At 39.2% G+C, this 24157-nt stretch overlaps 1 protein-coding gene across 1 annotated transcript in view; it reads left to right on the forward strand.

The window, feature by feature from the left end:
* Positions 1-14171: 14171 nt before the first annotated feature.
* Positions 14172-24157, forward strand: part of CEP295 (centrosomal protein 295) — a 42958-nt gene continuing 32972 nt past the window's right edge. The window contains exons 1-5 of the mRNA XM_079301127.1: positions 14172-14239; positions 15756-15889; positions 16619-16819; positions 18619-18743; positions 19522-19615. Coding sequence (XP_079157253.1) covers positions 15782-15889; positions 16619-16819; positions 18619-18743; positions 19522-19615 — 528 coding nt within the window. The 5' untranslated portion in view covers positions 14172-14239; positions 15756-15781. The remainder of the gene's footprint in view (positions 14240-15755; positions 15890-16618; positions 16820-18618; positions 18744-19521; positions 19616-24157) is intronic.

Raw genomic sequence — 24157 nt, forward strand, 5'->3', positions numbered from 1 at the left:
AATGTGAGGGCACTGTTAGAGTCCGTGAGCATGCAGGACACTGTTGTGAAAGTGATATGTAATAGAGGGGCTGAGCCACTGCTCTATCACAAAGGGACACACATGACAAGAGCAGAACAGGCTGGAATCAGCTGGAACCAACTGGAACTGGCTGGAACCTGCAGGGTGCAGCCCTGTACTTCCAGACTTGTAGCCTCTGGTCTGTTGACTTCTGTTTGGGACAGCTCTTGCACTCTCACATCTACCCATTAGCGCAGCTCTTGGTATCTCTTATCTAAACACTGGGACAGCTCTTGGTAACTCATCTTCCTACTGGTACAGCTTTTTGGCTCTCACATCTTCTCATTGGGACAACTCTTGGACTCTCATATCTTCTGCTTTGTATAGAGATTTGTCATTGGCAGCCTTACAATTCTTCAGTGTTAATCAAATCAAACAGTGGGCTTATTTTGTTTCTATTAAAATAGAGAGCCTTAATTACTCCAGTATTGTTTTAAGTACCTCAGCACGTTCTTATCTATTTTTTTTTACTGCACTTCATTTCATATTACACATTTCCAGTTGGAGCTTGACAGGAGGCAGAAGCAATCAAACCATATTGTCTTGCATAACAGTGGGGGAACTGCCATGTCTCTCAAGCAAAAGATTAATCATAGACTGTGTGCTGTCTTTGCTAAACAAAACCACGTCTCGCTTAAACAGCTTAAAAGTTACATCCTGTGTGATGCTGTCGGGGCGGGGGCCAAAAGTCAGATGTCTAAAGAGTCGAATCTTTGAAGCAGCAGCTTCTTTTTTTCCTTCCCCCTTTGTAAATCATCCCATAAATTGCCGCAGCTGATCTCAGAGCACGATGCTTACACGAGTCTGCTGCTGCAGATAGGAAGGGACAAACTGTTGCTGGGCAGATTAGTGGGGAAGCCGGGAGTTCTTCAGGTGGAGAAGGAATAGCCTGCTATTGCCAGGCGAGGGAGCTGCTCAGGTGCAAACCTGGATTTTAGATCCGGACATTATCTCTGGAATATAAGGAGCCTAATCGTGTAACTGCTGCCCTAAAACACCTGTGAGGGCCAGGCATTTTATTTCTAGGTCTGGCAACAGCTTGGAAAAATCTACATAGGTGCTGTCTCCCTCTTCACTGTGTTTAATCTGAGGAGGTAGGGATATGTCCAGAATTTTAAACAGAAAAATAGGAGTAGCAAGACTTGAGAGGAGGCAACAAAAGTTTATTTGGAATTTTTGCCCATGTATTTGTTAAGGAATGTTTCAGAAATACATGAAATCGCTGTAGGGACTGATTTTCAATCCAGGAGTGTAAATCCTTCATACTGCATTTACTGTGATCCATCTTATCCTAAATATCTGAATTGAAGGTAATGCAGCACAGAGGACTGGATTTTATTAATCTCACCAAAGTATAGAGAAATGGTTAAACATAAAAATTTTGCAGGTGGTGGGGAGGAGGCAAATAGAAAGTGCTGGCACAGGGACTTATCCTCTGCTTGCAGGGAATGTGTATAATGTTCATTAAAAAACTCAAAGCCTGCTTGGCACGGATCCTGGCTGTGTAGTGGTTTGTTTAGTGATGATGGAAAGCTCACTCTACATTAATTCCTAATGGTTTATTGCAAAATGTTCTGTAATGATGACGTGCTTGAGCTGTTAATTGATTATGAAATGCCTTGAGATCTTTATGAAAAGCATAAGATATAACTATTATTGGATTGTGCCGCTCATTAACTTTAAAGAAAATAAATGTGCTGTAATTCCAGCTGTCCTGTAAATCTCTTCTGTTAGGAAATATCTCTATGTCATCCTTCTTTTCTCTGGTAGTATGTGTTTGCTGCTTGTTCGAATTCCACTAGATTCAGAGAGATTAAGGGCCTGAACCAATCTGACTGAAGTCAACCTGAATTGTTCCCATTGAATACAGGAGTTGGAGCAGTCCTTGTTTGCTCTGTCCAAGTCCAAAAAGAAAATCCGTGGAAGAGCGTGGCAGCCATGAGACTTTCCAAAGAAAGAGGAAGTGAAAATTCTGTTTTCTGAACTGGGAGAACTACTTTATCCTAGAACTGTTCCAAGCCCCCAGCTGTCTTTTGTTGTGAAAAGAATTCTGTATAAATGGTGAGGTGTAGGAGATTGGGACAGCCTTTGCTGTGATTCTATTTCATCTGGAATACTCAAGATTTGGGTACAATTACCTCCTAACCTGGTTTCAAGAGGAGTTTGAATTCTCAGGGTACTGCTGAGATGTGGTGAGGTGACACTGGCCAGTGCATAAGGGCCAGTCCAGGAAAGGACATCAATGAGTGGGATTTTTACCTTGTTCTGAATGGGGCTTGGGGAAGAAGCTGTGTAAGGCAGAATTTCAACTCAAGTTCTCACACTTGCAGCAAGTCCATCATAAATGAGAGCTGAGCATTTTTAAAATTAATACATTAGGAATAATTTAACTGGAGACATAGAGTCATATTTTTAAGCATTTTTAACTTACACTGTTTCAGAAATAATGCTGTTGCCACCATTTTTTGGAAGCAAACACGTGTTGCAAAAAAAGTTTCAATTTTATCAGAAATAATGTAGATTTCTAATTTCTGCGGAGCATTCTGTCTAGAGAAGTCAGCAGACTCTCACATTACTCCAGACCTCAAATGCTGACAGGTAGCACTGGCACTCTGGAAGGTGAAGTAACTGATATCCCATTGTTCTTTTGCTTTCAATTAAAAAAAAAAAAAATGAGAGAGAGAGAGAGAAAATAAGAAATCCCTCCAAATGTAATGAAGTATTTACATATAAGAAGACCTTTAACTTCCATTATTTGCTCATTGGCAGTCTTTGGAAGCCCATAATTTTTTTCTGTTTTTAAATTTACTCAGAAAAAACATTCACATTTCTGGGGAAGTAGAACTTTATAAAAAATATTGTTGTTCATTTATTTTCACATGATAGAGACCTTTCTAGACACAACAAATGTTTCTAGACATGAGTAGGAAAAAATGTAAGATTCTGTGGTGGTGTGTTGTTTTGTTTTTAAAAAAATATCCTAGATAAAGGTTTATAGATACTTTATCAGTAGAAAATCCTGCTATGGCAGCAAAGGAAACATGGATGTTTTCAGTTTCTCATCCTGAATGTGCAGCTTTGTGACTAGATAACCATGAACAAATGACTTATTATATCAAGGACTAAAGTTAGTGTTATTTCTACTGGTGTAAATCTGGAATAACTCCACTGAAGTCAATGGAGTTACAGTGCTAATCCAATATTGTTTCCTCATCTGTAAAAGAGGTTAATGACATTATCCTCTCTTGGGGAATATGTCAAGGATATTTAATTAATGTTGATTCTGTAAAATGTTAATTAATTGTTAGTGCAAAATTTGTACTTTACAGGTGAAAGAAACAATACACAAGGTACTCATGCTTAACCCACTCTGCTAAAGATATATTGGCTTTCATTACAGCATCTCAAACAATTTTCCCATTATGTCTTTCATTTGGGAGGGAAGACTGATCCATTCTATTAGGAAAGCCACCAGATGCATGTAAATAAATTAACTCCAAAAGATTACCGAGCGTAGCATGTGCATATGTCCTACACTATGCAGCTTGCTTATGTACCAGTCCAAAGAGAGCATTGTAAGTTTAAAATCAGCAGCTTTGATTCTGCTAACTAATTTGTTGTTTTATATAGACTGAGAGAGAATAAAATATACACAGACAAAATGGTGGACAGATAAATAATTACTGCCAGAAGTGATCTGCAGCTTTCAGGCAATCCTTTTAACATTTTTCTGTCTCATTATTTCTGTATATAAATGAGAAGTGTCTTTGTAAAAAGCAGCAAAGATGCCAGGCATGAAAGCCCTGGTATATGTCTATCCAATGCAAACAGAAACATGACTGTAATTCTCAGTAACTCAGAATTAGCAATTTATGAAGCACTCATGGGACACAGTCACGAAACAAGTAGAAGCATGTAAAACTTCAAGAGCAATAATTTCCACTCCTGTTCTGAGGTCCATGCTGGTAATTCTCAATGCATTTTTCAAAAATGGGTGCATTATTCACATTTTCCAGACATGGAAGGGGATGGCCCCAGGGCAAGTATTTTGCCTGAACAAAACAGAAGGTGTGAGGAAGCCATGCAGAGAAGAAAAGGGCAGGAGTGGGGGGTGCATTTCCAGCAGCAGGCATCCCACAGAGCTGCTCCTATACCCACTTTCTCATATGGAAAGAGAACTTGGCCCACCAGCTCCCATCATCTACCCATTGAGATTAGATTAAAGGTAGAAGACATAAGGATACCACATAAAATAGCATCAAAGAGCTCCTCCTTATAAATGATCAAACTCAAGTATTGGGATCTCCTGGATTTTTTCAGGTGCTACTCTTCTCAACAGTGTGTTAACACAGATATATTGCACTTCATCTTCAACTAACAACCTGCCAGCCTCCTTTTGTTTCTCCTTTACTGTGCTGCAATGATGAGGGGGCTGATTGAACAGCTCTCATGCTCTAATCTTTCCAGGGGTTCAGCTCTGGTCTCTTGAATCAGGTCTGAGCAGGTCTGTAGGACACAGCTTTCCAGTGTAGACCAGCTCAGCTTTCTGTTCAGTCTGCAAGGACTGGTGAAAACAGACAGTACTGGTTAAACCTTCTTTCTGTCTTAGCCACATGACTGTGTCCTGTGAGATAGTATTTCCAGAGAAAAACATTGCTAATCAGTTCTGTATTAACCAATAATATTTCTACATGGATCTCTTGGGCTGGCAGTGTAGTTAGAGTGGCTTTGGGCACCAGCTGCCAAGTGTTGACACAGAATTTCAAGCTGGCTTGTTCCATTCATGCCATGTGAGTTATGCTGCTACTGGTACACAGCATGGGTTTATTAACCTGACATAATAGCATGCTAGACTTTCCTTTGTTGCCAAAACATAAGGAAAAACCAAAAATTCTACATCATTGGAAATCACACACTAAGAAAACATTTTATTTGCAAAATTAGGTTTTTGTATATTCACATGCTAAAAGGAAAAGCGGCAACAGTATTTCCTATAAAGTTTTAACTTAGAAAAGAAAATAAGTAACTTTTTTCTGTAGCCTCTATAAATTAGCAATAGCACTGGTTCGGCCAACTTGTCCTGAAAATGAGCTCATTAAGTCTAATTGCATACACTGTATAGCAAAGAACCATATGAAAAAAATCTCTGAGTTTTATGTCCAATTAGAAGAATACTCCATGGTGTTCAGCATTGATTTCAGTGGTGGATGTCTGCCAAGATACATTTAACTAAAATTAATACACTTTGAGATAGAATCAGTCCTGACAGCAGGGAAGTCATCTATTAGAGGCAATAACTCAAAGATCACAGCAAAATTGCATGTTAAAAGAAATAATAAACTTGGGGAAACACAGATTTTTATTAAAATTTATTGTCTCTGATTTAGACAGATGGCTTAGTGGAAGAGATTAAGATATTTTTAAGATTTTGTAACTTGACCATAGTGAATCAAAATAAATGAGCACATGCCTTGCAAGTAGAAAATAGGGCTAATATCCTCCCCTACAGTCAAAAGCAAAGGGAAAATGCACAACTAAATAATGTGAGGATGAGATCCAGAGTGCCTATTTATGCACCACGCAGTCTGGGCTCAGCAGGGGAACCCAAATAACTAAATTATGCTTGTCAGCTCCATATTCCCAGAGAAGATAATTAGACACTGTGCAGGATGGCCCAGAATGCCACACAAGGGCTCAGTGGCTGGCCAGTATGAGATGCTCAGGATAACAGGTGTGTGAGCATTCAATCCCCTGTTCCTGAACTTCAGAGCTTCTTTCTGCTCAGGACACACTGCACAGAGCCTTGTCCCCACTGCAGTGGCCTAACTGAGCATGGCTCATTCTTTCCAGGTGAATGGAATGGCTGAAGGACAAACCTAACTTAAACTCGAGTCATTTGTTAGCTTTGCAATTTCATCTCATGATTGCCTAATGTAAAATGGAATGATCACTCAGAGCACAGCAGAGAATTCCAACTTTGCCTGATTTCCAGGTCCTCTCACCTTTCTCTCTAGCACTGCTTTCTGTCCAGTCTCATTCCTGGATGCACAGCAGCCCCCTTGGCACAGGATGTGCCCCTAAGAGACTTTTCTAGCCTTAGACAGGGCATTTCAGGCTAAGGATTAACCCAAAATCTCCACTGCCCTGGGTAACTGCTTTGACCACTAAGTAGCAGCACTGAAGCAGCAAAAGCAGCATCACTTCTGTAAAGGGCATCTTGGCTGTCATGCTTTACACTGAAAAAAATACACTCCCTGTGATATATATTTAAGTTTATAACTCACATAGCCACTTCTGGTTGCATCATGGTGGACTTTTGTTTTCAGCAAGCAGGCACCTGCTTTCACAGAAAAGAGCAATACACAGAAGTCTCACTTGAAGTGTTGAGAGAGCTTCTAAGTCAAATTGGGGCATGCCATCTCCAAGAGTAGGTTTTCTGTGGAACATTGGGATTTGGAAGATGAATTTCTTGTGTTCTTCCCAACTTCTTGTCTCAAGGCACTGAAGGGATGTCCTAGAATTGCTCCTGGCTGCAAAGGATGACACTAGCTACAGGGCAGTTGCAACCAAAGGACAAACTTGAGATTCATACTTTAAACTTTACCTCCATAACTCTTGTCACATTTTGTCAGCTCAGTACCCAGTCTGTATGGTCTGGAATGAACAGTATGTTTCAATATATTTGTCAAATGCCTTCACTTTGTGGATCAGGATTTCTCAGAAAAAAATCTCGTATTAAATCTTTAGAAGAGCAAACAAGTATTTTAGAATGGATATTAAAATGCCATATACAGTATGGAAGCTAGCAAGAAAACAAGACATTTATGTTTTCAGTAAATCTAGGTATTTTTGCATCTCCCATTACTACAGTACCTGAAGGATTCATTGCCTTTAGGGAGCATTAGTATTAACCTAATTTTATATTGGTCACTGGAGCTCAGCTTTTTTGAGTCCCAGTTCAATGCTTCATTATTGTTTTTCCTGCTGCTATTGCTTTTATAAAAATAAAATCAAGAACATAAATATTGTCTAATTCTGTCTCCTTCACTCTTAAACCAGTGTTCATTTCCATGGAATAAAATTTGATTTCTGGCAGAGGACTGAGCAGCAGACCTAAGCACATTGACAAGCGCTGATTGGCCATGAGTGCAAAGAATTCAACCTTGGTCAGTCTTTTTCATCCAAACAATCTCAGTGTCTTTCACTGAATTGTGCCTGGCTGTTCCCTGCCACCTGCACTGGAATGAGATGCCTGACCAGGCAACCCAGTCTGTCTGAGAGGAAGTTAACAGATAATGTGCAATAAAGCTTTATTGTTTCCCCAGTATGTGTTTACTCTGCATCACAGGGAATCCATTTGTCAAATATTAATTGAATTCTCCAACATTTGGCATATTTGCATAAGTATTATGAAATAGAGCATTATCTCCCTTGGTATTATACCCATTTCCCTTAGATGGTCTTTCTTTGATCCATTAATCATTTTTCCTGTATCCTCCCACAGAAACTTAATTGCTCACATCCTGCAGAACCCACCCACAAAGAAAGAAATTAACTCTATGTAAATCTAAGGTTATTACCTTGCCTCTATAAATGTTAAACAATTAAATTATCCTCTAAAAAGGACAGTGATAAAATTCCAGATGAGCATTGATCACCCAAAGAAACAGATTGAGGCAATTTTATTGGACCAGTGGGGACAAAAACGTGGTTTTGCTCTACCAAGGACATTACTGGGGCAAATGATACTGCTGCCTATGTCTGTCTCTGCTACTGCTGCTGTCCCCTTTACTGACTTCAATATTACTTTAATATCTGAAACAAAGGGTCAGATTCAATAGATGCCTCCAATTTTAGTGCTGATGTAGCCTCATACTGGTGGGTATACCACTTGGGCTTTGCTGGAACCTCGAGGTATAATCTAAAGATGTGAGCACACCATTAGGGAGCCATGTAAAGTCAAAGGTGCAGCTGGCCAGCTGCCTTACAGGAAATACTGAGAAAAGGAATATATCTTGAATTCCCCCTCTCAGATCTGTAGGGATATGATTTTCAGAATATGTATCTTTAGCCTAAAACATCTGCTAAATGTTGGAATCCACCTGAAAAACAAAACAAGCCCTTTTGAGTCCACTAGATGATAGTGTATATATATATCTATATATATATATAATGACACAATTCCTGAATCTTGCTCAAGTTTAGATTCTGAGGCTTTCAGTCCTGCCAACATCAGAAGAGCTTGAGCATATAAAGATCAGCAAATCTAGAAGCCCATGGATCTTTAGAATTGAAAAATGTTAACAGCTTCTAGACTTTAGTAGCTTAGCAAGGCTTTTCAGGATCTGGATTCTGGGATTTAATTCCATTCCTCAGCTCTATCCCAAAATGCCTAAGCCAGCATTACAGATACAAAAATCTATTTTGTAGAAAGCAGAATCCAAGACTCTAGTTCACCAAACTAGCATCTAAACCATCCATAGCTTTCTTACACATTTGTTTTCCTCAGAATTGACTCAAAGTTTAATTTTTTTGCAATCACTAAAGACCCTTTGTTCTTTCACCCTGTCTTGTTTTCTATAATATTTATCAAAATTATGATAGAAAATGTCTTCAGGTCTTTACAGAGATTGGTTTCTGCTATAAGGAGTAAAATGGGAGCAGTAAGACCCAATACATCACTACTGCATGTTCACTGCTTTCTTCTGAACTCATTTGTTCACTCTTCAGATTTTCCAAATTTCTTCTGTTGGTGCAAATTCATTCTTGCAAATTTTTCTTCACTACCCATTCCTTTTGTAAGGCTCTCTTTGAAACATATTTCATCCATAAAGCCTTTTAATGACTTCATCTATATAATCAGTTTCTCTCTACTAAAGAAAACATCAAAGTTAATCGGCAGTAGAAGTGTAATCTGCTATATCACAAGTCTGTCTGATCATACAGTCTCTTTGATTTGCAGCATGAAGGTCTTGATCAAACCAGGTTCCACTCTTTTACACTGTGAACACTTTTGCTGGTATTTCATAAACAAGATTAAGATGTTATAACAGCTATCCAAGAATAATGGCATGTACTTTCCCAAGAGGAGACCTGCATCCTGTATCATATCCTGTATGTCACCCACTCTACAGGTGAGGTGTCAGAGAGATAGCAGAAGCCAGCATTAAGCAAAGGCAGTATCTAACACACACTTTTAATTGCTTTATGTATAAATTACTATTAAGACACCAAAATGGATTCTGAGATTCTGTGCTTGAATTGGTCAATATATTGGCAGGTCCTGACAATTTCATTCTTTATGATTTTATCCAGAACTTTAATTTAACCTCTTCCTTGGAGACTTGTAGACTTAAAGCCTTAAGCTATTTTTCAGGATGTCTTTGCATTAGTTTTTTGCTTATGGCACAGCATTTGGATGCCCATCTGAAAGAAACTGAAGCTTGTGAAAACTCCCATGCTTCCTATATAAAAGGTAATAAACATAAGCCATCAAATAGAGGGGGCAAACAATACAGAGTAAGTTAAATTAGGTTGGAGAAAAAGTAATCAAATTGAAATTAGAAAAAACCCTTGTTTTCTCCTTTCACCTTTACTATGTGCTGGAAATACAATGCTTACTACTAATACAGGACTAAACTAAAAAAGCATTTTTCATCACATAAGGAGGGCTTTCCCTACAATGTGAAATTTTAACCCATTTAAGAAATCTTGCTGGAGTAGAATCTGTTATTTAAAGAAAATGTCACAAAATCCAGGTTTCTGCTTGAAACTACCTGCAATAAAGAAAGAAGTGTTCAATATAGTTTCTGAAATTGGATAGAAGTAGATATTAGAAGAAGAAACTCATGAAGGTTAGCCAAACAAGACATGGCACAGTAGTTGAGAAAAGCTGGCAAAGACCAGCTGTAAACTCACTGGACTGAGCATAATTGGCCTATTAGTGCACATAGTTACTATGCATATTTTAAGAACTGGAGAAAATTCTGTGTATGGTTCCCATATATATTTTAGAAGGCTGAACGCAGGTTACAAGAATTTTAGCAAATGAATGTGCATCACCAAGTTTGCATTGTAGAAGTCTACACATGCTGGCATCACTGAGTAATTAGGTAAGTTGATTCTGAGGATATAAAACAGGTACACAAGGCTGCTTTTCGTCTGTAAAAACCTGAATCCAGCTCAGTTATTTTGGCTTCAAGCTTTGGGAGAGTTCATTTGTTTGAGAGCCCATTTTAAAATGACCTTAGGCAGTACAGTGGTTCATGCATGAATGATAAGTTCTTAGTCACTTGTTGCTGCTCTTACCACCCCAAGGCTAGTTGTTTTCCAGAAACCCAAATCATTAAGCTGGGCTAAGGATGCTGGGTGAAATCCCAGGAGCATTTGTGACAGAGAATGAGCCTGGTTTCCTAATAAGAGCTTCTGGATCAATGTCATAGGACAGCATGCCTTTTTTTTTGTCTGTAAGACAACACCATATATGTCCAAAACCACATCTGAGTTTACAGACATTTCCTTCCAGAACAGTAATTTTAGGATATACATTGTATTTAATTGCACATAATTATCCTTTTGCCAGCTACATAGTCTTTTATGCCTCATATTTTACTAATTTTTTCCTTTATTTTTTTAAACTGTAGCATATTTTTTGGGACGTAATCTGCACCTTGAGCATTTATACAGACACAGCTCTGGATACAGTTTCTTTGGTACTGAAAAGTGTAGCTTTGCAGCTTTCTATTCCATGACATGGAATATAATAACAAAAGCTATTCTTCCACATCTGTCAAGAAAATTTATCTCCAAATCAGTCTCAGGCAGAAGCTATTATAGGCTGTGCTTGCACAGGCTGACCATGGTAGATTAGTCAGCCTCAAAAACAAAGATTATCCCTTCTTCCTTCTTAGGAAACTCCATGTCTTTTTGCAAAGCTTACACATGAACGTGCTTATTGCAAACTACTTAACAAAAGCACTTTGCAGTTTTGAAAATGTATGAACTGGAGGATTACAAACATTTGTAAAAACACATCCTGGCGGTCATGATAATTAGACATCAGGTGCCAGGTGCTAAAAGAGAACAGCATGGGAGAAGTAATCACACATCAAACCAAAATGAACCATAGGAGAACTTTTAAGACTATATGACAGTGTGGGATGTGACATTGAGGAATACTGAATGCAGGGAAAGGCCAGTTCAGACTGAGATAAATTCTCATTTCATTCTGCCACTTCAGTTATCAGCAAGAAGGAGACTAGGAGCAGAAAACTGCAGTAATGTATAATGATGTGTTAGAGGACTCAGGACAGGGGGATTTTGCATCTGAATATGACACGTTTTTTAAAGCTCTTCCTTCAGGGTTTTTCAAGGAGAATACTTAATTCGTGCAGGGTGCCAAGTCCTGTGCAAGGGTGAGCAGTCAGCTGTTTGTACTGTTCCATTACTAGCTCAGAGAAAACCTTTAAAATTGGGGCTGCCCTGCTAAAGATGCAGAAAATCCTACAAGGTCATCTTTCCCTTGTGCAACTGAGAGACATGAGTGGACAGTGAAGAATTTCTGATGAAGAAAGGAGCAAGTGTTCCTGTGTGGCAGTAAGAGATATATGTTGCATATGCTGGTCTGCTCAACCTGTCTGTGAGACAGGGAATATTTTCTCTCAGGCCACACAAAGTCAGGTCCAGCCTCGTGGGTCTCATTTTCAGACCAAATGACCCCACAGAGCACACCAAGGGAAAGTGCCTGTGCCAAAGTCTCTTGCAATGGCTCATCAACTGGTGGAATAAACCTCCTCTGTGATAGGGGAGTACAAACTGTCTGCTCTTAAAAGGCATTTTCTGGAGCAGCACAAGGCCTGAACTGTGATTTGAGCTCCTGACTGTGCACTGCAGGCCAACTCACCAGTGGCTTTCACAGCCATGCAACTCCTCTTCAACCTCAAATGCATTAAATTAAAATGATTTCTTTAAAATCTGTGTTTTCACGTAGATTCACTCCGAGACATTTTTTACATGTGAAAATTCTATTCCTGAAAAGATACTCAAATTTTCTACCAGCTATCTCAGGACTTTGTAGAGAACTCCTGCAAGAACTCCTTTTCCTCAAGAGGAGTGTGACAATAAATGAAGCTCAGTACCTCCAATTTTGTGTATCCCTGTCTAAATGCACCAGTACTGCTGCATCACTATTCACCTTTTATAAAAGAAATACCATCTACTTCACAAGGGGAAGGAACTAATGCAGGTCTGTAATACCTTCATTCAAATGTGTGTAGTAAAAAGTAGAAAACATTCCAGTATTAAAATTCCTGGTTTTCTGTATATGTATGTAAATTAAGCAGTAGCAGAAATAATTCTGCAAGACAATGACAGAAAACAGCCATGCGACAAAATTCTTACCCAGCACATGCAGGTTTCACAATATCCCTTTTATTCAACAGTATAATTGAGGAGCATATATTTGACCTCTTTCACATTTTATAAGCAGAGGATTCTAAAATCCATAATCTCAATTACTCTTGTAATAGACTGTCTTGACTTTTTTTTTCACCTGTTGGCCTGCAGGATAAAGCTATTTACAAGTGATGTTATTGAGGAGAGCACTGCCATAATGAAAATGCTGAAGGACAAAAAATCCGATAAGGAGACTAGGAAACACATTTGGAAGTGCACTTCTCGAGTCTAATTTATTCAATATGCATACTGTGAAACAGCTGTGTGTCTAATGTACAATCAGGTACTAGCTTGGTACCAGCTATTCCAGTCAGCAGTTTGCAGCAAGTTGCAGGCTCTTGACAGAAAGCAAGTCTGTGAACAAGAAGGCAATTCAGCAGTGAAATACAGAAAGCAGGGAAGAAAGCACATAAAACTGCCATGTTACTTCTTCTCTTTATGCTGATTTCTTTTCTTTTGCAATTCCGTAGTTTTTTTAGTCTAATTCTTGTGCAGCCATGCATCTGCATGCACCAAACCAGTAAGTTTTACTGAATCATCTCAGCCCTCCTGGTTTCAGTAGGGCACAATATGGTGGGTTGTTATGACAGCTAACTCCTAGTATAAAATATTTATTTTTTCATTTTCCTATACAAAACTGTCCCAAAAAGTATCAATATTTTGTGCTCAAACTTCAGCGCAAGACAATTGATTATTTCCTTTGTGCCTGATCTAAGTCACAAATATTTCTTCCATTTTTGTAGCAGCAGTTTAGACCCTTGGAATGTGCTCTATGCAAAGCAGCAGATGAACACAGCCTCTCTTGCCTCATCTGTATGTGTGGCAGGATTATTTCCCTCTGTACAAATAACATTTGCATTCCTCACGAATCAAGGGTATCTGATGTTTCCACTTTCAAATCCCAGCTGCTGCAAATCTTACACATATGATAAATGGTTTCTCTCGGAAAGAAAGGTGAAGCATGAGGAAGAACCATAGAATGGTTTACAAGGAAAGGTTTAGCTACACGGTTGAGGCGGCAGCGCAGGTGTGCCCATTGTAGAAGCCATGTACAAGCCCAGAAAATAGCAATAGGCAGAGCAGCGCTACAGCTGCGGGGGCACTGCCATGGCCTGAAGGGGGTCGGAACTAAATCATCTTTGAGGCTCCCTCCAAGCCAAACCATCTCATGATTCTGTGATACTCCTACTGACACAGTGCAAACAAAAAGAGTGATGAGCAGGGAAGATGCATAGTAGTAACGCCAGTGAGGCAGAACTAGCAGGATCCGGTTTCATTCTAGTCTCAGCATTTCAAGCTCGGCCAGCGAGTGTCCCTCCCATCGAGCACTTGGAAACGCCGAGTGCGGGCTCCTGGTGCGGTGCTGTGAGGGAGCCGTGGTGACGAGCCCTGCAGGTGCGCGCTGAGATTGCCGCGCTAGGCGAGCAAGGCTCTGCACACGCTTAGATTGTTGATGGGGAAGGGGCTGACTGGCACAGCACAGCCCGCATCAATGCCCTGACAATGTGAACGCCCTCTTCGGCCACAGCGCCGCTTTTATATTGAGCGCGCGCGCCACCGCAGCCATCCCGAGCTCCTATTGGCCAGCGCGGGACGGGGGCGCGGCTCGGGCGGCGGGGACGGGCGGCAGCGCATGCGCTATTGGCGGCTCCTTGGGGGCGCGGGGTCACGTGGCGGGAGCGGCGGCCGTTGGCCACGGCGAGCGAGAGGGGCCAGGCGGCGGCGGGTGCGTGAGCGGCGCCTCTACTCTCCTTTTCCTTCCATTTCCCCGGTTCTTCCCTTCCCCCGCTGCTTTACTTTCTCTTCCCTCCGCGCTGTCCTTCCTCCGCTCGGGCGGATCCAGGTGCGGCCCCGGCGGGGGCTCCCGGGCGTACCGGGGCCCTCTCCGCCCCGCACCATCCCCGCCGTGCTGCGGCTGAGCCCGGGCAAGCGCGGCGTTTGCAATCTCTGCCTCTACTCTTATCCTCTGGACCCAGGCTTTGCATTGGTCATCCTCCACATTGTGTGTGTGTGAGAGAGAATGTAGTCATTTGCTCCTTAATTTTGTGCCGTGATAAACTTCTCTACCTAATCGGCTGACTAAGGGAGGGCTGGCAGGAACCAGGATGCTACTGTCCCTCTTTATGCTTTAAAGAGCTCGGGATTCGTTGCTTTAATAACTCTTTCCCAAAAGTATCTTATGGATCTTCGACTTTTTCACCTCACCTGATTTCTTTACAGTCTTGCTCTTTTATCTATGATACTGTGTCTCTAAATATACCAAGATCAGTATATATGATGCTGAAAATAATTGTTTCCAGGTGTGACACGTGGGTTAAACAGTTTTTTTAGAATTAAACAGTAGGTTTTGAAAGTCTTTGCTTGTTTCGTGCGAATATTTCCAGGGTTATAAATATTTAAAGATCCAGTAAAAATCTTGTTTGATTTAGGGAGAGGGGAATTTTAGATTAGGCTACATATCAGATGGAAGATGTCTCTCTTTTTTTTTCTTTTTTTTTTTTTTTTTTGAGTGCATTTGAAAATCGTAATTGCAAGGAAAATGGGAAGCGGTCTGTAGAACCAGAAGATTCTTGTTTCACAGTAAAATCTCCAGGGAAACACAATTTGAAATTTGTCTTCTTAGGAAAACTTGAATAAAAAAAATCGTTAGTGATCAGTTTCAGCTTTCCAGTGAAATGTTTGGTACCCAGGCTGTTGCTACAGTTTCAGAGGCTGTAGGGTAGGAAACCTTGGAGTCCAGCCAAAAACATGGTGTTATGTCCTATCTCTGCCACAGTTATGAGAGTATTTCAGTACCAGGCACCTGAGTGACCAGCCTGCTGTTCTGTGGGGTGTGCTTTTCAGTACTCTGTGGGTTTGTTTTCAGATCTTTCCAGGAGCAGAATGGTGTTCACTCTTCACTTTGCAAGTGTTCGTGGCTGGTCCACAGAGTAGACTGTGGGTGTGATGGTATTGCAGTGTTTGGTATATAGCTCAAAGTAGTTCAAGAGCATTATTTTTTGTCTCTTTTGTCACTATGCCAATGCTCTTCATTAGAGTTAAGAGTCATTAAGGTTGGAAAAGACTTCTGAGATCATCAAGTCCAGCCTCCAGTTGGGACAGATGTGAACAGTTGTAGCTCTCACACACAGATACTGTGATAGAGTTGACAACATTATGGCAGAAACTTTATCCTGTATTTTACCTGTTTTGCCAGTGTCCTTGATGCACAATTTCTCTTTTTCTTTGCATTGTTCTCATAGAAGTTGATTATTCAGCATATCCAAAGATGAAGAGGAAGCTTGCAACAGCTGGGACATTGAGGCTTAGTCCTAATGAAGAAGCCATGTTTCTGAAAGAAGAATATGAAAGAAGAAGAAAACTAAGGTTACAACAGGTATGCCTGTATTTTTCCATGTGCTGTATTTAACTTGATGATGTAACAAATAATTTAAGAGAAGTAGCTGAAAAGATTATTTCCTGTAAGCTAAATTTTAAGGCAATAGTATTATAGAATGGTGAAATATTTTATGTTGGAAAAGACTCTTGATATCATCATGTCCAACTATTAATGCAGCATTGCCAAGTCTGCCACAAAACTATGTCCCTAAGTGCCACATCTACATGTCTTTGCAACTTTTTATGGAATGGTGACTCAACCAGTTCCCTGGGCAGCTTGTTCCAGTGTTTGACAACCTTTTCTGTGGGAAAAAAAAAAAAGCCTAAGATACAAGGTGGAAAATAATAAACTATGTTTACTAAGTGTTTGGTATAGTTGTTGATTTTTTTTTTAAACCATATTGAATTGTAATAGGAGCCGTTCATAAATTCCTGTGTTGTATTTTTGGAGGGAAGGGTATTCCAAGCAGATTTTGCAGTTTGTCACTTGTATGTCATTTTTTGTACTTTAACTAAAGTGTTTAATTATGATTAAATTTATTATTTAATGTAATAATTTTGGAAAAAGGTAACAGCAACTTGAAAGTATTTTCTGGACAGATTGTGAATGGAATAGTAGATGAGATAGAAAGATGGAAGGAGGGTAGACTATGTTGTGGGAAGTCTTGCTGCAAAAAGTATTGTGCTTTTCTTGAATTGCTGACAAATGTAAGTGCTATTTCTACAGGTCAGAGAGCAGCAGAAGTACATCTCCCACCAGATAAGGCAGAAGGTAAAGCAGAAAAGAGAAGAGCAACTGCATCAGTTAGAGGAGGCACTGACAGCTGAATGGCAGAAGGCACAGGATGAGAAGATGAAAGCCCTGGAAGAACTGTATCTGTCAAGCTTAAGAGCAATTGGGGAGGGTCACCGACAGGCCAAGGAGAACGTAAGTGAGCTTAATATTATTGTGTCATGGTTTCAGCCCAGCTAGCAGCCAAGCACCAGGCAGCTGCTTGCTCACTCCCTCACCAGTGAGCCCAGGGAGAGAATCAGAAAGGTAAGAGCCAGAAAACTCATGCAGTTTAATAGGGAAAGCAAAAGCCACCCACAGAGGAAAGCAAAGCAAGGAATTAAATCACTGTTTCCCATGGGCAGAGAGGTGTTCAGCCATCTCCAGGACAGCAGGGACCCATCATGTGCAGTGGTTACTTGGAGAAGACAAGCACCATCAGTCCAAACATTGCCATCTTCTTTATTTCCCCCACTTTATGTACTGAGCATGATGCCATATGGTCTGGAATATCTCTTTGTGCAGTTGGGGTCACCTGTTCTGGCTATGTCTCCTCCCAGCCACTCCTAACTTCCTCACTTCTATAGCAGCACAAAAAGCAGAAAAGACCTTGGCTCTGTGTGCACCCTGCTCAGCAGTAACAGAAACATTTCTGTATTATCAACCCTGTGTTCAGTATAAATCTGAAGCACAGCCTCATTCATATCGGTCACTGTGAAGAAAATAATTTCTGTCCCAGCCAATACCAGCATTATTGTCAGACACAATTTTGGTATTTTAGAAATACCAAAATTGCTGTTTGGTTGGTTTTTCCTTTGTCATTCCTGATTTTGAAGTCCTGATAGCTAAATAGACAACTTTTTAAGAATAGAAACTTTTTAGAAGTGGTTATGTATTTTTTTGCAAGTATCTTTCCATAACATAGTCTGTGGACCTGTTGTCCATAGACTTTTGCTGGGCAGACCTTAAAGTTACTTTGTTTGTGTTAGCTTATATGATCAGGTATGTTTGTACTTGACTAAATTGTACATAATGGTTCAGTATCTCAATGATGCCAGTAATACAATAATTTTTTTCTCCACCATGGGTTTTTTCTACGGTTAAGAAAATACACCTCACATTATTTTTCCCTTCAGTGCTCCAGTAATACGGACGCCTTGGTAAGGTCTTCAGAGGCCTTTGCCTGGACTGCAAACAGGCAGTATCACTTTTTAATTCTGCACCTATAAACTGGTTTGACCTTGTTTAAAATCCTGTAAGTTGTGTAGGCTCAGCTTGAGAGATTGTTGAGATTGCTGGGTAGAATTTTTCTATAGGTTTGACTCTGAATCAGGCTTATAGAAATCAGCCATATATTTTTTTACATGGATTTCAGAGTAGCTTACTTCTTGAATTAGTCAGATCTTAAAACCCAAATAAAAGAACATTATGCTTTTCCATTTATCAGTGTCTTTGAATCAACTTATTTATAAAGTCCTTGCCAATGCTAGGATGGGTGAGTTAGCAAAAACCTGTGGAACCAGTGTTATAGGAGCAGAGAACTAGTAATAAATGTTTCTGTTGATAACTCTAAGGTAGTAACATGCTTTTTCTACACAATTTAGTCTGCTTTTGCTACATGGTGTTTCAATAACTAAATTTAAATTAACAGGGTGTTTAATTATCCTTTTCATCAAACTGATGCAGAAGAAGCTGAGATTTCTACATCAATATTTGATTAAATTGGCTGAGGGATGTGGCAGGTTTGCTGCTGTTGTTGGTGGAGAAGAAGAAAATAAAGATGGCAGAGAAGGGAAAGTTATTACAGTGTTTTAACCCTAATACAGTAGAAGGTAGTAAGTAGTTTTGAGCTTGTGCTTCTTACCAGCAGTATGTAATTGGGAATATCATATTAATAGTATGAGAAGATGTGAGTAAAATTCTGTACTAAGTGATTACAATATTTCAATGTTAAGGAACCTGACTTAGAAGCTCTGGCAAAACAAGCAGAGGAAAGGAAACGAAGAGCAGAGACGAGACACAGAAAAGCTCTGATAGAGCAGAAGCACCAGAAAGAAAAAATACTTCGTGACCAAGCCAGGTATGCAATAGTTACTTCGTTTTATTAAGAATAAACTTTACAGTGCCACAAGTTGAAAGCCAAAAATGTTGATGCTTCTTGCTTGAAGCTTTTTCAATCTTGAAATTTTGTGAGTTAGTGAATTAATGCTCATGGACAAAGCTTGTGGCTTTTGATTAAAAACTGTAGCTTTAAAACCAAGATGAGAGTGTCAGATATTCAAGCTGGCCTTATAGACTCTCCAGAAGTTCAGTGACATATAAAATGAAATATTGTCAGGCCAGTTCCTGATGGAGAGTTAACTACCTGGAAAAGGGACCCAGTGCATTTGTCATGGTCTTCCTTCTTAAGGTTTTTTATTGAGCAGGTTGGACCAGACTTAAGCTGGCATGGGAAATGGTCTGTGTCCTCTTGGGCATAGTTGTGCTTGACTAGAGCTGATATCTGTAAATTAAATAGTTAAGTATGTCTACACTCAAGCAATTAAAGTTTGCTGAAGTGCACAATGCTTTCTGGAAAGTTAGGTCAAAAGCAGAGATTTTGTGTTGCTTTTGGGATACTTAGATATATTAATGTTATTGCATAACTTGAAGAAGATAATTTTTAATGCTGCCTTCCAGCCTAAGTTGTTTGTCTTTTATCTTTTTGCTTCCCCATCTCTATGGCCCGAGATTCAGTGCAGGTACTCAGGAACCTGATTTTAGGTTGACCTTTTATTTTGCACTGTTCTGTCACCGTTGGTTGACTAATTTTCTGTCTCTCATCTCTTTTGTGGTTTGTTTTGTTTTTATCCCCCAAGACGAACAGATGCACGTAAACGTGCTCTGGAAGTGGAAAGACAAAGAGCAGCCAAAGTTGCAAGCCTGCCACCTCCTCCACCACATCCTTTTGAGGTATGTATCCGTGAGACAAAGTGATCACAATTTCAGGAGTATCATATATATTGGTCTGACTCTTTGCAACAGGACACCCAGAGTTGTTACTTGCATACTATAAAGAGAGTGGTTCAGCAAAAACCAAGAGAATGAATTAATTATATATTAGCAGATTTCTTGCTACTATGCTTGAATATTTTACTGATCTCTTCTTATATATTAATTTTATTTATTTTAATTGGACTCTTATTTTTGTAGTTAAGGTGTCTTTCTAAACTTTCATCATATCTCATTTTTCATTTAGTAGCCTTAGTGGTATGAGACTTTGCAATGTACATTACATGCCTCCTCAGCCTTCTGTCATACTGATGCAGTTGACAGCATTTTGCTTAGTTCTGTAGTAAAGACAATTCTGTCTTTTTAGCTGTGGGGTGGCTTTGTTGGGGTGTTTTTCTCCTTTCAACTTCTTTTTCTTGTAGGGAGTACTAAATAAAGAGGAAACTCTTTAATTTTGATAGGAAACCATCAAACAAGTCTATTGGGGAGGCTGCAGCCTTTTGAGGTGTGGCTTTGTACCCCATTCATGCTGCTTTGATTTCATAGATCTGGTGCATACATGTAGAATGTCCTGTAGGATTGCAGATCTGACCTGCAGAAAGAACATTACGTGCATTTTTATGTGGAGTTAACTAACAGAACTTAATGAATGCAGAGTTTAAGTTGCCCCATGTGGTGTTGTGCCCTTTTAGACATTTGGGTTCAGGGATTTTCAGACTACTGACAATAAAGGGTTGAGGTATACTAGCCCCTTGCAGAGCCAGTGAAGCTTTCAAAATTTTTCCCAGCTACATCCCAGCGTGTTGTGTACAGGTTAGAGTGCAGGAGGATAGAGGTTTGGTGTTGTATCTGGAAAAACTGAGTAAGGTTTGACCCTCACAGTTTTAAAAATGGTTAGAAGGAGTACTCATGGCCTTTCATTAGTACAAGTTTCTCTCTAAATCTTCTCATTGACTGCCCAAGGGTTTTCATGTTGTGTAAGCTGGATATGAATGAAGATTAAAACAAGTGTAGTAAAGTTTGGGGTTATTTCTGGTGAAGTATATGCAGTATTGAAATTTAGTGTATCTGGTATAAGGTCCTGTCTGGCAGAGTTCAGGTAAATTCACACACTCTCTCACGCTGCTGTTCCCATCTATGTGCCACTGGGTGTGTTCTGATATGTCTGGTATGGAGCAGGTGAAGTCTGTATCAGTCCAAACTTTTACTTTATTTCCTGAGTTTCAGGTGCTTCTGTTGCACAGTTTGGCATTGTTGGGAAAGCATGAGATGCTGTGGCTTTACTTTGTAGTAACTTTTGCAGTTTACAATGTGTCTTTCAAATTTAATTTAACCCTTCCCCATAGATAGTCACTGCAGTTAGCCTCCATAGCAAATGACACACTACTTAATATGTAATAACTTTATTTAATACTTTCTATCTAGCAACATCAATAATGCATCTTCCTTTCTATTTTATAAATGCAGAATTTTCTCCTCATTCTTTAGTATTTTGTCACCAGGGGAAGCAAGAAGGCTTCATTTCCATGTTTCTCCAGGTTCTGGTGAAACCAGAATTGCATATACAATTGTGTTGGATGATAAGACTGGGTCAGTGCTCTATTTAAATATTTTTCCTTTCCAAAAAGTAATGCATTTCCATCCATTACCAAATGTCCTTTACTCACCTTTTCAACAAATGTGATTTGTAACTGGTTTTAGCAGAGTTTGCAAACATCTGAATTTTCTACATTAAGTGGGTTTTGTTTCTGTTATGAAGTTCATGTTGTGATAATGGCAGATTGAATCAGTAACTTTGCAGACATGTTGAGTTTTTGTTGAGAAAGGAGATTGCTCTGTTTCAGTATAGCACAGCATGTCAATTTGTTCCATTTAAAGATTGCCTGACTTTAAGCCTTTTTTCTAGTTTCATATCTGTATAGATTTTGATCCTTTTGTTGTAGACCCATGGCTGGGAGGGCACAGGGCTAAGAATAAAGTTATTTTCTTCAAAGAATTATCGGGTGCCATGTACTTCATGGGGGAAAATGTTAAGTAATTGAAAGATTGAGAGATTTTTATTCCTGTTTCTGCTTCAAGAGAGAGAGAAAAAAATATATTGACTGTCAGTTGGGGGAAGGTAAATGTAGGGCTTTTTCCTGCAAATGTGTTACTCAAAAGGCATTGAATTTAAATTGTTTAACTTTAAATCCTGTGAATTACAGCAAATTACAGGGTCATCTGAATAAGTCTGTGGTTTTTTTTTAATCAGTTTGCATAAGGCGCTTATTAAATATAACTATAATCATAATCTGATGCTCTGTTGCAGTAACAATTGACTATAATTTCATAAAAAGGAGCTAGGACACTGTTGTTCATGGCTTGATTACTTAGAGTATAAGAAACATTCCCTAAATATACTCCTATTATTGTTATTTTACCCAGTTAGTTATTTTTACTCTAAGGTCATAACTTGTTTTGGTTTTTAGAATTATGGATTTTAGGAGTTGAGACCATATTTAGTTAGACCAAATGAAAAGTTACGTAATTGAACTTAAACTGTAAACACCATTTTATTGAGAAGTGTCCCAGAGTTCAAGTAAACTTACTTTTTCTTACAGAATCTTTCATATTTTTATGGAATGAAAATAAAACGTAAGAAGTGTTGCTCTACTCTGCTTGAGTATTCATAGCACTTGGGGTCATGGGTTTTTTATTGGGTTTTTTCTCCCATTTCATGTCACTTTGCTGCTCCAATTTTTCCAGATTTTAGTATAGAATTACTTGTTTTTTAAAGGAATAAAAGAAAGAGGAGGGAGGAGTTACAAAACTATGATGGAAGTGTGGTATTTTTTTCAGCCTAAATTGATTTTGACATTAACTGTAAAATTTCAGCCTCCAACATAATTCTCACATCTTTGCAGCTTTTGAATAAAATTCTGCAAGTTTGCTTGATTATGTATAATTAAAAATTATTTGTTATTGGTTTGTTAATTTTAAATTTTTAAAAAATAATTCAGAAGAGATGTTTAATTGTAAGCATATATTGTATTGTAATTTAATTGTAAACATCTCATGTAAACATTCTGAAAGTAACCCAGTGCAGGGCAAGCATTGGTAATCTGCTAATGAGATTTAGACCTGGGATTTGTCTGTTTCCATAGCTATAATCAGTATCTGCAAGTGTTTTGGTTAATGTTGATCTGTTACAATTACTATGATTTTTATTGATTATGAAATTTAGCAGTTTGGTTTTTTTTACCTACTAGAATAACATGCAATAATATCGTTTAAGGACAATAAAATAAGTTACTAAAGTTCTGTTGGTAAGACCAAAAGTAGTTTAACAAGAAAGACATTGAGGGGCTGGAGCACCACAGGAGGAGGGCAATGCGTCTGGAGCACAAAACTGAGGAGGAGTGGGAAGAAGCTGTGAATGTTTAGCCTGGAGAAAAGGAGGTTCAGGGGGAACATTATCACTCTCTACAATTGCCTAAAAGGAGATTGTAGGCGAGGGTGGGTCTCTTCACCCAGGTAACAGGTGATAGGACAAGAGGAAATAGCCTCAAGTTGCATCAGGGCAAGTTTAGACTGGACATTAGGAAAAAATTCTTCACTGGATTGTCACGGACTAGAAAGGGCTGCCTGGGGAAGTGGTGAAGTCACTATTCCTGGAGGTATCTAAAAGATGTGAGTTGTGGCACCCAGGAACCTGGTTTGGGGTGGACTTGACTGTGCTGAGTTAATGGCTGGACTTCATGAAGGTTTTTTCCAATATAAATGATTCTATGATTCTTTGATTTCATTTAAAGACTTTACTTTCTGCAGTCTTCATAAAATAGTGATAGTCAATACTGAAATTATATGTGCCTCATCTTATGCAGAGATAAGTTTAAGATATTTCTGAGACTAAATGCTGCTGTTTGTGTGTGTGCCTTTTTTTATGGTCACGTTAGTTTTAGGCCACTCAAGCTATGAATTTTTCTGATTTAGTTAATGTGGATAAAAACACCTTTTTAGGAGACAAAAGGGAGGGGAAACTGAGGGAAAATTAATGGAGGAGATATTAAGTATAAAGACAGTGTCCTAATGTATATTGAGTTACCTAACCTCTCTACTTTGCAACTGAAAACATGAGGCTAAGCCAAAGAAGAGGGAAGGTGTGATGTCTCGAGGTTCAAACTTCCCGAAAAGAGTTGAAATGTGTTAGTGTACCCAAAACTAAAAAGCCACAACAACTTGGCATTCTGTGAATACTTTTCAGTGTCTGTACTTGACAAGTGTTGCTTTGCTGTTGGGTATAATTGTATTGTGGGTCTGTGGTTGCCCTGCTCTGAGGGGAATGTGAGAGTTGTTGTAAGTGGGATTTGTATTAATGCATTAAACTCAAGTGCTTTCAAATTTATGCTTTTGGAACATGACACTGATGATCATCAATTTCTGTGCAGAGGTTTGCCTAAGACTGTTAGATACTTTAAGTTATTAAAGTCCTCTAGATCTGCCTTCTGCTGATGTGATTGATTA

Source organism: Erithacus rubecula (genome assembly GCF_903797595.1).
Source record: "Erithacus rubecula genome assembly, chromosome: 1".
Taxonomy (NCBI): Eukaryota; Metazoa; Chordata; class Aves; order Passeriformes; family Muscicapidae; genus Erithacus; species Erithacus rubecula.